The sequence below is a fragment of the Lacerta agilis genome, chromosome 3 (genome assembly GCF_009819535.1).
Source record: "Lacerta agilis isolate rLacAgi1 chromosome 3, rLacAgi1.pri, whole genome shotgun sequence".
In the NCBI taxonomy this organism is placed as follows: domain Eukaryota; kingdom Metazoa; phylum Chordata; class Lepidosauria; order Squamata; family Lacertidae; genus Lacerta; species Lacerta agilis.
The window spans coordinates 74,599,532-74,613,669 of NC_046314.1; the positions used below are offsets into that span (position 1 = coordinate 74,599,532).

The 14,138-nt window shown below is 43.1% G+C and overlaps 1 protein-coding gene across 1 annotated transcript in view; it reads left to right on the top strand.

Annotated features, from left to right (window-relative positions):
- The first annotated feature begins 9,124 nt into the window (after positions 1-9,124).
- RYR2 (ryanodine receptor 2) overlaps positions 9,125-14,138 on the top strand; it is a 238,954-nt gene continuing 233,940 nt past the window's right edge. The window contains 1 exon segment of the mRNA XM_033145434.1: positions 9,125-9,216. Within this exon segment, the coding sequence (XP_033001325.1) occupies positions 9,169-9,216 (48 nt within the window). The 5' untranslated portion in view covers positions 9,125-9,168.

Sequence of the window (14,138 nt, forward strand, 5' to 3'; positions counted from 1 at the left end):
TCATTTCAAATTGTTTTATACAAATTACCTCAATAATTTTCAGTACACCTTATAAAGATCAGTATTCCCATGTATGTATCACTGTTTGGGCATTATCCTGAGGTATTAAAATGGTATCATGTTGGTGCTGTTTTAGGAACCCACTAATTACTGAAGTCATAAACTTTTGTATAGTTTGTGAAATATACCTTTCTCATTCAATAGCATCTTAACCAAGATAGAGTAGATGATCCTTGGGGCCCCTTCCAACTCTACAATTCTATGATTCTAAGCACACTCACCTGAGAAACCCAGGTTAACTTTGTGTGAGTAGCACTCATGGGTGACTGTCTGATATATCTAGCAAGAATCACCCGGTGTCAATTTAGAATGAGTTTGAGAAGAAGCTGGTTGCTTGGGTACCTTCTTTTTTTTGTCTCCTACTGCTTGCATATGGGTAAATTTCACAAAAATAATCCTTTCTGCAAACATTGATAATGCAAAAGAAGAGCTGCCCAATTTGTGCCTGAATACTGTCATTTTGGGTTGCTCAAGGCGGAAATCCTACACACATTTACTAGAAAGCAAGACCCATTGCATACAGTGGGACTTACTTCTAAGTAACTATGCTTTGGATTGAAGTGCAAGTTATTAATGCTTTAAACACTGATCTTAAACTGCACTTTGGTCAGCCATTTATTAACATCAAGACATTATGATCATTCTATATTTATTTGGAGAAAATTAGGAATAAAATATGCCATTTAGATTAAAATATGTGAGGCTGTCAAACATTTAATGTAGAGATTCCATATATATATATATATATATATATATATATATATATATATACACACACACACACACACACACACACACAGAGAGAGAGAGAGAGAGAGAGAGATTCCATATATGCACACCACTTGCATAAGTCATTAAGAATTTACATTTTGCTAGCCACAGCCTTAGAGAGTAAAACCAGTAATCCATCTAATTAAGGATTGCCAGTCCCTTCTGGCAGTTGCTGTCGTGTAGCATTCTTTCCTAGTCCTATGGCCAAAGACCCTCTTGAGCTAATGATAGCAGAGATAGGTGCTGTTGTAAATAGAAAACATGTGCTCTATCAATGACTACAGCTCTTTTAACTCAGTGCAAAGGAGGAGGGAAAAGGTCAGATGGAGTACATCAAACAAGGAGGACAGAAGCATACAGTATTGTATGTGGAAGAACAGCTGGAGAATTGCCAAATATTTTGGTGATTTTCTGAACCCTAAAGTGAAAAAACTTTTTTTTAAGTGTAAGCCATCATGTATGGAAAGTCTGAACATGTGGCAGCAGTGACCCTTAAAAACAAAAATATGTTTTAAAATACTGATTTTTCCTGGTCATTTAAACACATCTTAGATATTCCATTTGAGTTGCAATAATAAAATACTTTTATTATGAAATGCTTACTGAAGAGTCTGTCTTAACACCAGTAGCAAGTTCCATTCTGTCACTATACATCTGAAATATATACTCCTTTTCTTTTCTTTTCTTTTCTTTTCTTTTTTCTTTCCTCTCTTCCCTTCCCTTCCCTTCCCTTCCCTTCCCTTCCCTTCCCTTCTCTTCTCTTCTCTTCTCTTCTCTTCTCTTCTCTTCTCTTCTCTTCTCACCTCACCTCACCTCACCTCACCTCACCTCTCCTTGATCAAACTTCAGGGGAGAGGGATCACTTCAGGATGGGCAAAATGAGTGGAAAAGAGTGGAAACCTAAAGAAACTTCCAACCAGAGAAAGTGCTTAAAGGCTGAAAGTCCATTTAAATCAATGGGACTTCTTCCGTTAGGGTCAAATTCAAGAACAATTATTATTTTTCTCTTGATTGGAATCAAAGGTTTCCCATAATTGGAGGGAGCGACTGAATGATCTTGTGACTTTTGATTCAAGGTAACATCTTCTTTGTCCATCATTTATTTGTTAACAAGTGGAACCTGCAACAAAATGTGTAGTGCTGTCTAGAGTGCTGCTGTTCAGTGTTTTGGTCAGCCAACACTATCTTCCTCCATAATACTCCATTCCACACACCCCCGCCACCAACAAGTCAGAATTACATGCTCTCTAAGCGTGCTCAAAGTTTACCAGATTGGGGGGGGGGGGGAGTTGTTTCCTCCTTTGGGTCCTCTCCCTTTTTTTCTGTACTTCTGCAAACTTTGAGGTTCCCCCAAGCCTGCTGATACCTCCCCCTCCCTCTTGTATGTATGCTGCCTTTTTGGCTGTGTAAGGATCTATACTCATCTCTGAACTTCCAAAATAGGTGGTCTAGTTTCAATTTCTCAAAAATTACAGAGGGGAGGAAAATGTTAGAACACCCCCATTAAATAAGCAGAGACAGTTTCCTTCTTGATCTTTGTCTTGAAGTAACTATATCAAACCACTAGGGTCATCATGTATGCTTTTGTTTTCCTGAACATTTGTGAAGAAAACAGTTTATTTCAGGGACAATTTTGGCACATGTACTAGGATTCTCATTTAGAAATACAGGCAATCACTAACAATACACAGCCTTCTGGTTTTGACAGGAAGCAGAAATGGTACTTGGTGATTAATCACATTCCATAAATAATAAACATTAAAACTCTATGAGGTAAGACTCCAGATTAATAATAATTAAACTATAATCCATCTATTTTTTTTCTGTAATAACACTGAAGACTTATGAATGTCAATTAGGAAAAATCAAGGTTTGCAGCAGATAATTTTATAACTTTATTATTTTGTATCTCACTACCAAAGTGACCAATAAACTTACAATATTACAAACAATGGGTCCAAGTTATGGATTCCAACTAACATTTTTAGAAATTCATACCAGAATTTCTGGAATTTTCATAAAACAAGTCTTCTGTCATCAAAACTTTGATGTCCTTTACTATGATATGTTGGTGTGACACAATGGGAACTGCTGCCAGAGGCGAAATCCTTAAAATGCGCATACTTCATAAAAGATTTATTTTTAATTTTGATCTTACTGTTCTTTGCAGAAATCTCAGCAGTCAGAAGTTACACAACTACATTCTAGAACCTATTTAGTTGAGCCCCAAGGTCTGCATACGTTACCGAGTTTATAAACTTTTTATGTTACCAAAAATTTAAAACTTCATATTGGGAATATTAAGCATAGATGCGATTTTCAAAACATTAGTCAATAGCACATAGGAAAAAAAATATTAAACTGAATCCAACAATTAAACAGGAAAGGGTCAGTCTTATACTACAAATGATAAACTTTTATTTCATTCTACTTCTATGAAGCTGCTAAGACTGCAATCCAATACAGCGAGTATAGGAAGCCTTTGGCTCGCTAAATGTTGCTGAACTACAGTTGCCACCATCCATGACCACTGTCCATGCTTACTAGGGTTGATGGGAGTTGTCGTTCAGCAACATCTGGAGAACCAAAGGTTCCCCCACTCCTGCTATACAGTATGCACCTAACTGGAAGTAAGTCCTATTTATCATTACTCACCCACGATTGAGGGGGACGGGGCCATACGTCGTCAGCAGGGCGTGCGTGCATGCCCCATGCCAGGTGCACATGATGCCTGCACACCCTGTGATGTGCTCAGCAGGACTTACTCCTAAGTAAACATGCATAGAATTGTGCTATAAATATTTATGCATAACAAAAAAATTGCATCATCGGTAAAGTAAATATAATTTCCTTTAGAGAGGAAAACTCTAATGATTTTAGTGGGAGTTTTCGGTTTTTTTGTTTGTGTGTGTGTCTCAGAAGCTGATGGGAAAACAGAGAGGCTGATAATGTGATTGAAATGCTGCTGTTCATTAAATAAATGTGGTCTTATTCATGTGAGTACCATTTAATAGGTCTGGCAGATTCTGAAAGAGCATGATCACAGTCAACAAACATCAGATAATTTTAGAGAACCCTCTTGAAGACTGACAAAACTCCCATATAGTGGGACTTGGTTTGGGTAGTGCTACAAATTTGTGGGTTTTACATTTGCCCACTTATAATCTGCATCAAAGATAAACAATTTACATTTCAAGTGGGAAAAGGATGCGTCACAATCCTAAACACTCCATGGTAACTGTGTTTGGTCTGTTGCAACAACCACAACAACAAAGAGTCTTGTGGTACCTAACTAATTTATATTGGCATATTTTTTGTGGAAGTCTATTTCATCCAGATGCATCTTATGAAGTAGTCTGAGGTCCAGGAAAGCTTATGCTGTAACAAATTTCTTAGCTCCATAGCCTTACACATTCAATTCCAGAACAAGTTACTTGGAGGTAAGGCCTGATTCTAGTACATACCGGTATATTGCATTGGCAGCTGTGGAAGGAAGACTGCATGAATACTGTCCCATGTGGAAAGCCTTTTGTGTGAAGTGGTTCCCAGGTAATTTAGGCAATTTTAGCCACATACACACACACCCTTCCTTGTGGTAAGAGTTGAAAAAGGCCTTATATAAGCTTCATTGATTTCAGCTGAACTAAGTGCCATTTAAGTGCCTAAGGATGCATTGCAGCTTAATGGAATAAATCATTTTTTTTTCTCAAGGGGGAAGCCAAAGACTGTGCTGTTAAGGCTAAAGCAGGATCCTAAGTCTGCCAAGTATGTCATAGCCTTCTGTGTTTGTCCTGTTTACCAGGAATAGAGTTCTGAATCAACATGCATAGGATTGTGCTGCTGCTACTACTACTACTGCTACTACTACTAATAAATTTTATTTGTACCCCGCCCTTCCCGGTTCAGAAACCGGGGCTCAGGGCGGCTAACAACAAATTTAAAACACTTAATTGTAATACAACATAAAAGCAGCATAAAATAAAGTATAAAAGCATGAATAACAATAAAATTCAAAGTTCAAAAATAAATTTGGGGGAAATCCATCCAATAAACATTATATAGTCACTAGGGCTAGCTGGCTAAATTAGTGCAACTTGGGCCAGCGAGGCCAGGGGAGAATTAGCTGTAGGGTCCCAGAGCGGGTAATCTTCATAAAAAGGGGAGGGGGGAAGAGAAGGGAAATAAAAGATCAAGCTGAGTTCAAATTAAAGGCCAGGCGGAATAGCTCTGTCTCACAGGCCCGGCGGAAGGAGGTTAAGTCCTGTAGGGCCCTAGTCTCATGGGACAGAGCATTCCACCAGGTCGAAGCGATCACTGAAAAGGCCCTGGCCCTCGTGGAGGATAGTCAGACTTCATTAGGGCCCTGGACCTCTAAACTATGGTTATTCATGGAACTTAAGGTCCTCTGTGGGGCATACCAGGAGAGGCAGTCCCGTAAATACTGTAGGGTTTACATTTTCTGCAACCCTAATGGGTACTAGCGGTCTCCCTTTCTGACCTGTCAGTGCTGCCCAAGAATAGCTCTTTCCAGATGTACTGGGGGAAGATGATGATAGCAGGTATAGTAAAGGTAAAGGGACTCCTGACCATTAGGTCCAGTCGTGTCCGACTCTGGGGTTGCGGCGCTCAACTCGCATTACTGGCCGAGGGAGCCGGCGTACAGCTTCTGGATCATGTGGCCAGCATGACAAAGCCGCTTCTGGTGAACCAGAGCAGCACACGGAAACACCGTTTACCTTCCCGCCGGAGCGGTACCAATTTATCTACTTGCACTTCGACGTGCTTTCAAACTGCTAGGTTGGCAGGAGCTAGGACTGAGCAACAGGAGCTCACCCCGTCACGGGGATTTGAACCGCCGACCTTCTGATCAGCAAGCCCTAGGCTCTGTGGTTTAACCCACAGCACCAGTATAGTATCACTGCATAATTGAAGAAATGTGTGAACAGACTGGTTTCCTTAATTTAAATTAATAGGAAAGCCATCAAAGATTGAGCTATTCCACTCAAATGTCGCTACTCTCACGGAGAATATATGCTTGAATCAGGGTGATTATGTTTGTCTGCATTCTAGCACTTTATTTTACTCCCACATCTCAATTGCTGGTTAGTTGTCTCAGCTTAGCAGACAGCAACATTACATCTTCACTGTGTTTCCTGTAGAAAATCCCCCGGAACTAATCAAGATTACCTCAGCCAAGAAGTGTAAAAGGAAACCATTACGCAAAACAAAAATGACACCAGATTTCCTACATCTTCATATTTTTAGTCAAATGGTGTAAAATAGCTGAAAATAAATCTGAGAAATGGTGTAGGATAGCTATAGAAATAACTGAAAATAAATACAGGCAGTTTTTAAAGAACAAGGTCTAAGCATGAAGTGCTGCTTGGATTTTACACCACAGCATATCCTATTGGCTTAATAGAATTGGTAACAAATGAAGAAATAAGTTCTAAGGTCAGAATCAGCCTCCAGTGATTCCTTATAATTAATTTCCCATGAGAATTATAACGCCTCTCCCATCCCCCAAAACAAACAGAAATCTAATGAGATTAAAAGCAGTTAAATGTGTGGAACAGACAAAGATTCACATAGAGCAATAAAGGCACACAAGAGAATTAGGCATATATTGTTATAGCAAATTACTAGGTTGATAAAGGGCAAACAGAAAAACAAGAATAAAGCTAGATGTCTGAGCTCCAGTAAGCAGTTGGCTGGCTTAAGATGTAAATGATAAACCCATTATTTGTCATTATGCACACAATCTTCCCAAGCCTTGGGCATACATGCCCAATCCTCCTCATATGAAGGAAAAGTAAAGGGGGGAAAGGTCAAGAGATTACACTTTCGCTTTTGAATCAAACTGTATAGAGTTTAATATCCTGGTTTGCTTTGAACTAACCACAGAACAAACCACAGCTGGTTGAAGTCAAACGTACCATGGAACTGTGGTAAGTTAAAAACTGAAAGTGGAAACTTTTGAACTTGTATGTGTGAAGAAGGTGAATATATGCACATTATGTTAATTATATGACTTTAAAACAAACACAAATCCTCTTACTGCAGCAGGCATCTGCTTCATGACACGTTTCCAAGGTGTCTCTTGAGGTTGAACAGGTTGTCCATCCCTGACGTGAACTGATGATGTTTCACTGGTTTCAGCAGATGGACGTCTAATCCTTGCCCCCCAAATGCCCTTGAATGTGCAACATGAAACATAGCAGGTTTTACCCAGCACAGCTATGTACATATTTTCTCAGAAGCAAGTCCTGGTGATTTCAGCGGGCCTTAATTCCAGGTAAGTAGGTATAGGATTGCAGCCACATACAGTAATACTAACAGCATTTAGCAATTACATTTCAAGCAGCTCTACAAACGTGGATAACACAAACATTCATTGTTCTGTTGAACTCTGCATAGCACTTTGTTGTAAATTCTTGCAGTTTCTGTTGACTGTAGATACAAATTCAAGTTTACAAGTGGGGATATTGGACCAATTGTGGTGGAGAAGCAGAAGTGGAGACAGGGGAACAACTGGCACCTGCTCTCTCAGACACTTAACTTCTGACACATGCTCATGCATGCTTGCATTCACATGTACGTACGTTACACTGGACAGAAAAACAAATTTGAATGATAGGTATAACTGATATGGGGTGAGTGAGATCCTTTCTTTGGTCTCCCTACCCACTTCATATTAATTCCTCCACCCATCTGCTCTCCCCTGATTTAAGGGATGGAGAAACTTGTGTATCTCCAGATGTTCCTGGACTACAACTCTCACCATCTGCGAACCTTTGCTCCAGGACTGATGAGAATTGGAATCCAACATCTGGCCACAGGTCCCATATCCCTGTCCTATTTGGAATGGTGGTAGTGATTTCTACCACTTTTGAAAATGAGTAAATCTCAGGGAAAAAAAACTTCACTTTCCTCTTATAGACAGGAGCCAGAGTGGGAGAAATTCTCCCAATGCATGTATGTGTGTTATGCAATCTTTCAGAGATGTTGCAAACTGGTGTGTTGATACACTGGTATACAGAGTATATTTATATCAGCTTGCAGAGGCGGCTAAGTTACTGTGCCGTTTCCTGTTTTGCCTCCTTCATTCATAGACAAGTTAAGGACGGCGAGGGGGAGTGGCACAGCCCTGCAACGTCAGCCGGTCTGCGCGAAACGGGAAAGCGCTCTCTGTGTACACGTGTATGCATGCAGCAAGTACTTGAGAAGGGCATTCTCCTCACAAAACGGCTTCCAGCCGTTCCTGCAGGATGCGCATCGGCTGTGACAAACAGCATCGGGCAAAGAGGACGTCCTGCTTACTTACAGCACGCCCAAAAAGTGCGTGCACCCGGCAGCACTGAATGTACATTACCACGCAGTCGGCGTGTGTACACACCCTAGATTTCTTGAGACAGCTCTTCCCTCCCCTGCCTGGCAAGATTCCCCGAAGAAGACCTTTTGTGCATTTAACAGCGGCGTGATCAGAAGCCAAACAAACAACAGGCGGGCCCCACTTCAACCAGTGCGGCGACGGGGAAAGCCTCTCCTGCTGGTTTTCTGCCTGCGGAGGACGCAGGCGCCCCGACAGAAGCGGGGAGAGCGGCAATCCTACCAGCCAGTTGCGCGCGCGGGTGTGTACGCGCGTGCATACACATACATATATGCATCCGTCTCCTTTCCCTAACTGGGCTTCCCTCGTTAAGGAGCCACGCTAGTTGCCGCCTGCTTGTCCCTCTCGCTCGCTGCCTCTGCACGTCGACATGCAGCTCTTCTCTGCGCCGGGCGGGCCCATCCTCCCCGCCTCCCCCGCGCACGGTGTGGAGGAGGGAGAGGCCGCGGGAACGCGCGCGCCCGCCTGCCTTGATTGCTCGCCTGGCTGCGCGCGCGAGCTGCCAGAGGGCGGCGCTGCGCCTCAGGTTTCCTTTGCAGAGGGAGCCAGCCGGCTGCAGCATCACCTGCAGTAGCGGGGGAGCCGCCGAGGAGCTCCTCCCCCGCTGCCCCTGTTAATCACAGCTCCCCCCCCCCCTCCACGCACTCGCGCGGAAGGGAACTGAGGCTGAGCTGCCCATCTGCTGCAGAGAGAAAAGCGGCGCGCGTTCGTCAGAAGCGGCGCCGGCTGGGCTCCGGGCGGTCCCGTCTCACTTTCCTTTCCCCTCCAGCACCAGCTCGGCGTGGGAGCCTCTTCTTGCTCAGTTGGCAGCCCTTCTCCCTCCTTCCCCCTCGGCAGTGCCGCCTCCTGCTACTGCCGTCGCACCACCTGCCGACCCCGGGCAACGGAGGCGGCAGCAGCACCAGCAGCAGCGCCCGGGAGGCGAGCGAGAGCGACGGCGGAGCGCTATGGCTGAAGCGGGCGAAGGCGAGGACGAGATCCAGTTCCTGCGAACTGTAAGCACCTCGCTTGCCATGCCTTTCCCCCCTCACCTCAGTGCGGACGGCGGCGTATTGTTAATGCTGCTGGTGGGCAGACTTTGCGTCCGGCGGCGGGAGGGCGTCGAGGCGGGAGCCTCGTGGGGTTGCGGGGGGGGGGGGAGAATGGTGGTGTCCGGCGGGAGGGAGGGAGAGAGGACGCACCGACAGGCGTCTCGCGAGTAGACAAGCTTTGCGTGACGGGCATCCCGAGTACCTGAGGGCGCCCCCTCCCCTCGCGCCTGTCTCCGAGGTGGGAGGAGGGGGGGCGCTGTGGCGTGAACCGGCTGAGGAGTTTCGCCCGGCTCACCTGTGCCTGGGCTGGGTGTGGGTGTGGGTGTCGTCTCGGGGCAGTTTTTTCCAGCAAATAAACCTGCCGCAGCACATGCGTTCTGGGGGGTTGGGGTGGGATGTTTCGTGGGAAGTTTAATAAATGATAAGTCTGTGGGTTCTGGAATGAGAAATAGCCCCGGTTTACTGCCCCCCTTTCCTAGAAGAGGAGCAGTAGGCTGAGGTGACGGCTCGGGTGGCCGTGGACAGGTGCCCCGCCGACCTGTGGGTGGGCCTGGCGGGGTGGCGAGCAGGGTGCTGTTCGGGGCGGACGGGGAGCAAGGTTCCCCCCCCTCCCCGTGCTTACTCTGCGGTGACGAGGGAATGAGTCGTAGTCAGGCGCTTTTGGTGTGTTTGTCTCTTCTCTTTCTTTCTTTCTCTCTCCCGCCCCCCCCCCCCTTGGGCATGAGGAACCCTCCCTTGGGTATGATCTACTGCTAGCAAGTGATATGGGGCAGGTTATGGGGACTCCCGAGTGAACACCCTTCTCTTCCCCCACCCCTGCCCTGCCCACACTCGTTCCTCCCTCCCTCTGATCTGGTTCTGGGTACTGCAGATATGCCACCAAGCGACGTTGCTCTGCCAGAAAGCTGCAACAGTATTATTTCCTGGCAAAAGCAAGCGAGAGGGGCGGGAGGGATGGACTGGAGAGGCATCCAGCTCTTGTCTCTGAAGAATTCTTAGTGATCATGTGTTGAAGGCAGCAGCCCATGTTCTTAAATTGAAAGCATTTCAAACTGCTGAACCATTACTTTCCTGTATATGGTATTGTGTTAAGACTGCAGTTATGGCTTTTTTTTGAGGGGGGGGGGAATAGGTCTCTGGATAATAACTGTTTTTGCTAAGATGTCCCAAGTGATTTTTAGGCACACAAGCCTAAGCAGGGTTTTTTTTTGCAAATAGATGCTTTTGCAAATGCATTTATATAGTTTTGGGAATAACCTGATTTAGTACTGGATATTTACAGACGTTGGAAAGGGTGTGATGTTGCATTGGTTTCATTTTTATATAATCTGGTTGGTATTGAAAACAGTGGCATGCACAAAACTGTGAAAAATAAGGAGAAGCAACCCATGCTACTGAGATTTTGTTCTGGCTCTCACAATGTTACAGAACAATGTTACAGAAATTAGAGGTGTTGATTTGAAATTTTTTGTTTTGTTATACTGTATCCTCATTGAGGGATTCCTTGCATGCCTGTTCTGTAAATGAATATTTATGTTCCAGCATCATCAGTTTAGTTATTATGAATGTTTACAGTGCAAAAATAAAACAAGAAACTTTTCCTTTTCTAAACACGTCTGTTTATAAGATACTTGATGAAATCTCAGTAATCAAAAACAAATAAAGGATTTATGTAGGTGATGCTGCTGTTTTATTTCCCACTGTTCTCATTGGCCCAAATATTTTGGAAGGCTTATGCAATTATAGGTTTGTTGCAGGTTTAAACCTGAGTGAAAACCGCGGAGTTGAATACTGGTACTTAACAGGGAGAAACTAGTAACGTGCATGCTTATGTCTATGGACATATAAAGTAATGTTCAAGCAGCAGCACTTGACAGCAAAAGCGCATTACGTAAAACCACTCTTCTGGTTATATGTGTTGAGCTGGAACTAAAGATCTGGAAATCCCAGCCAGGGATTATCTTTTTTAAAATCCTCAGAATGTTTCATTGGTAACATTAATGACCTTCAAGGGGACAAATGCAAGCAGTAGGAAGATTTTAATGTAGGATTCCCAGAGGCCTGGGTAAAATGTGAATTCCTAATAGAAAACGAGGGCTCCCTTTGTTCCCCCCTTTAATCTCACTATTTATTTGTTTGTGCCCTGGATCAGTTTAACTACAGCACGGAAATAACACATTTGTTGTGCCACAATGCTCTAGTAGTATTAAAATGGCACGTAGCAGCACTGCAATGGCATAAACACATGACGTAGATCCTATTGTATAATTTTTCAAACTGATCCAGATGCATTTTTTATACCTTCAGCATAGTTATGGTTAGTGATCCTGGGTTTAAATGCCATCTCACCTGTTGATTCACTGTGTGGCTTTGGATGTGTCCCAAACTGCAGTCTCTTCTTTGCAGTGACCCTGGAAGAAGACGGGTGGAGCTTGCAGGCCTAGGGATGGCAATGGCTTGCTCTTGTGATGCTAAGCCATGGTTCAAGCATTACATCAAAAGATGTCAGTGATAAGGGTTTTCCAGAATATTTGACTCTGATTTTTTTGGGGGGGGGGATTTTGAGGAGAAATTCTCCAAAAACCTCCAGGGAAAATACCTGGAATCAGTGGTTCTCAAACTGCCTGCCCCCCATGACCACTTGAAAATGTCTGAGAGTCTTGGTGGACTACTTAATGATTTTTTTCTGCCTGTCATAGCAATTGTAGTTCCATAGAAACCAATGTGTAATACAATATAAATAATAAATAAAACAAGCAATCAAAACAAATTTAGAAATAACTATGTTGCTCGGTTCCAGCTCCTGCCCACCTAGCAGTTCAAAAGCATGTCAAAGTGCAAATAGATAAATAGGGACCGCTCCGGCGGGAAGGTAAACGGCGTTTCTGTGCGCTGCTCTGGTTCGCCAGAAGTGGCTTTCTCATGCTGGCCACATGACCCGGAAGCTGTCTGTGGACAAACGGCAGCTCCCTTGGCCTATAGAGCGAGATGAGCGCCGCAACCAGTCATTAGGGCACGACTGGACCTAATGGTCAGGAGTCCCTTTACCTTTACCTTTTATGAATATTCTGTGTGATGAATGTGCCCATCTTCAGCCACAAATCCACAGACACATCATGGAATACTGGAATGAAAGTTGTGGGCCACTGGTGGCCATGGACCAGAGATTGGGAATCCCTGCCCCAAATGGATGGAAATCTCATTTAACAAGCTCATTGGACTACTTAGCATACAAAACTAAAAAGTACTCCTTGCTAATCTTCTGTTCTGTATAAACATATCTGGAGCGTTATCTGGAGAGCCAGACGTATTTGGACTGAAACATTTGAGGGGGGAATTCAGAAAAGCCTCCATGTCAAAAGGATAAAATGGTATCATGATGTAACAGGTCATACATGGGATGTTTATACTCCTATATCATTGAGCATATGCCCTGTATTTTGCTTATGATTCTAAACTATCATTTGTGAATAAATCTTATGAATAAAAATGTGTTAGCTTGAGTTGCAGTGAAATAGTTCTAATTTAGATCATTGTAATTTATATTTTATAGGACTAGGATTTTTAGAATGCTCTGAAATGGCTGAGGCTACAAGACTATATAGAAGTGCATTCTATTGAAATAAATGGGATAGTCTATTCAGCAATAACACGTCCGTCCTAAGCATGCTTTTTCTGTACTCTTTTCTCTATATTATAAACATTTCTGCTCATAAGTTGTTGGTTGTTTTTTTTTTTGTTGTTTTTTTAGTATGCTTGCTTGGTATGCTTTTGAACAAGATTGCAGGAAGCCGTGTCTTATATAAACTGGCTGCGTGAATTTTATAAAAACGTGTTCTCTCATTCTTAAAGCGGAGGCTTTTCCATTTTTGACTTGTTTTGGAAACATGATTCGAATGGCTTTATCTGTATGGAGTTTTCTTTATGCTTATACAGTACATTGTAAATTTCCATTCATCAGTAAGGTGTAACTTGAAGGCTGCAGTCCTGGAGCCCATTGAATTTAGTGAAGTTTGCTTCTGAGTAGACATATATAGAGCTGCACTATATACTGTATTCCTTTTAATTTGTTGAATAGCTGAGTTTCTTTTGATAATGGGAGTACAGGGGAGGGGAATGATACTCTAGCCCCCACAGCACCCAAAGATTTATTTTCTCATAGCAGAATGCAGGATTCACATCTAGCATACTGACACAAAACAACAACAAAACCCCTTCCTCAACTAATAAAAAGCAGCCAATGTCCTCCAATAATTCAATGTGAGGTTTATGTTGCTTTCCGTTTTGTAAAATTAAACAATTAGTGGTATATATTTCTATTGGTATGAGGTAGTAAAGTTCTGCTACATATGAAAAGCTGCCTACGGGCTAATTTACAAGCAAAGCCTGTGCTTGTGGGTACTTATTATTCTCTAAATGTAACCTTCTGGAAAATACTGCACAAATCTTTGGAAAGACCCTCAAGCTGCCAATATAGTGTGCCCTTTACTGTGACACTGCTGAAGGGATTATCTATGTGGTTTATCTGATGATCTTCTAGTATAGCAATGCTGGAGAAAGTGAACTGTGCGTGCCTCCTAAGGTGCATTTTACTTTGATTCCGGTCATGTGAAAGATAAATCTAAATTGTTTCTTTGTATATTGCTGAAGTTTAAATATCAGACTGTAGCCCAGAGAGTTGGGTTATCTTAAACTGTTATTGATGTAAAAATGTAAAATAACTGGGTTTGCCACTTGGTAAATAGTATGTCCAACTTAGCTTGTGCAGTAGAAAAGAAAACATGTATGTCATTAGCTGAGAAACTGCTATGACCTTATTTATTTATTCCTGCTCGTGTAAGAATTTGAGAATTAGGGTTCTTAGCTGTGTTAACCTTAACCTTCAT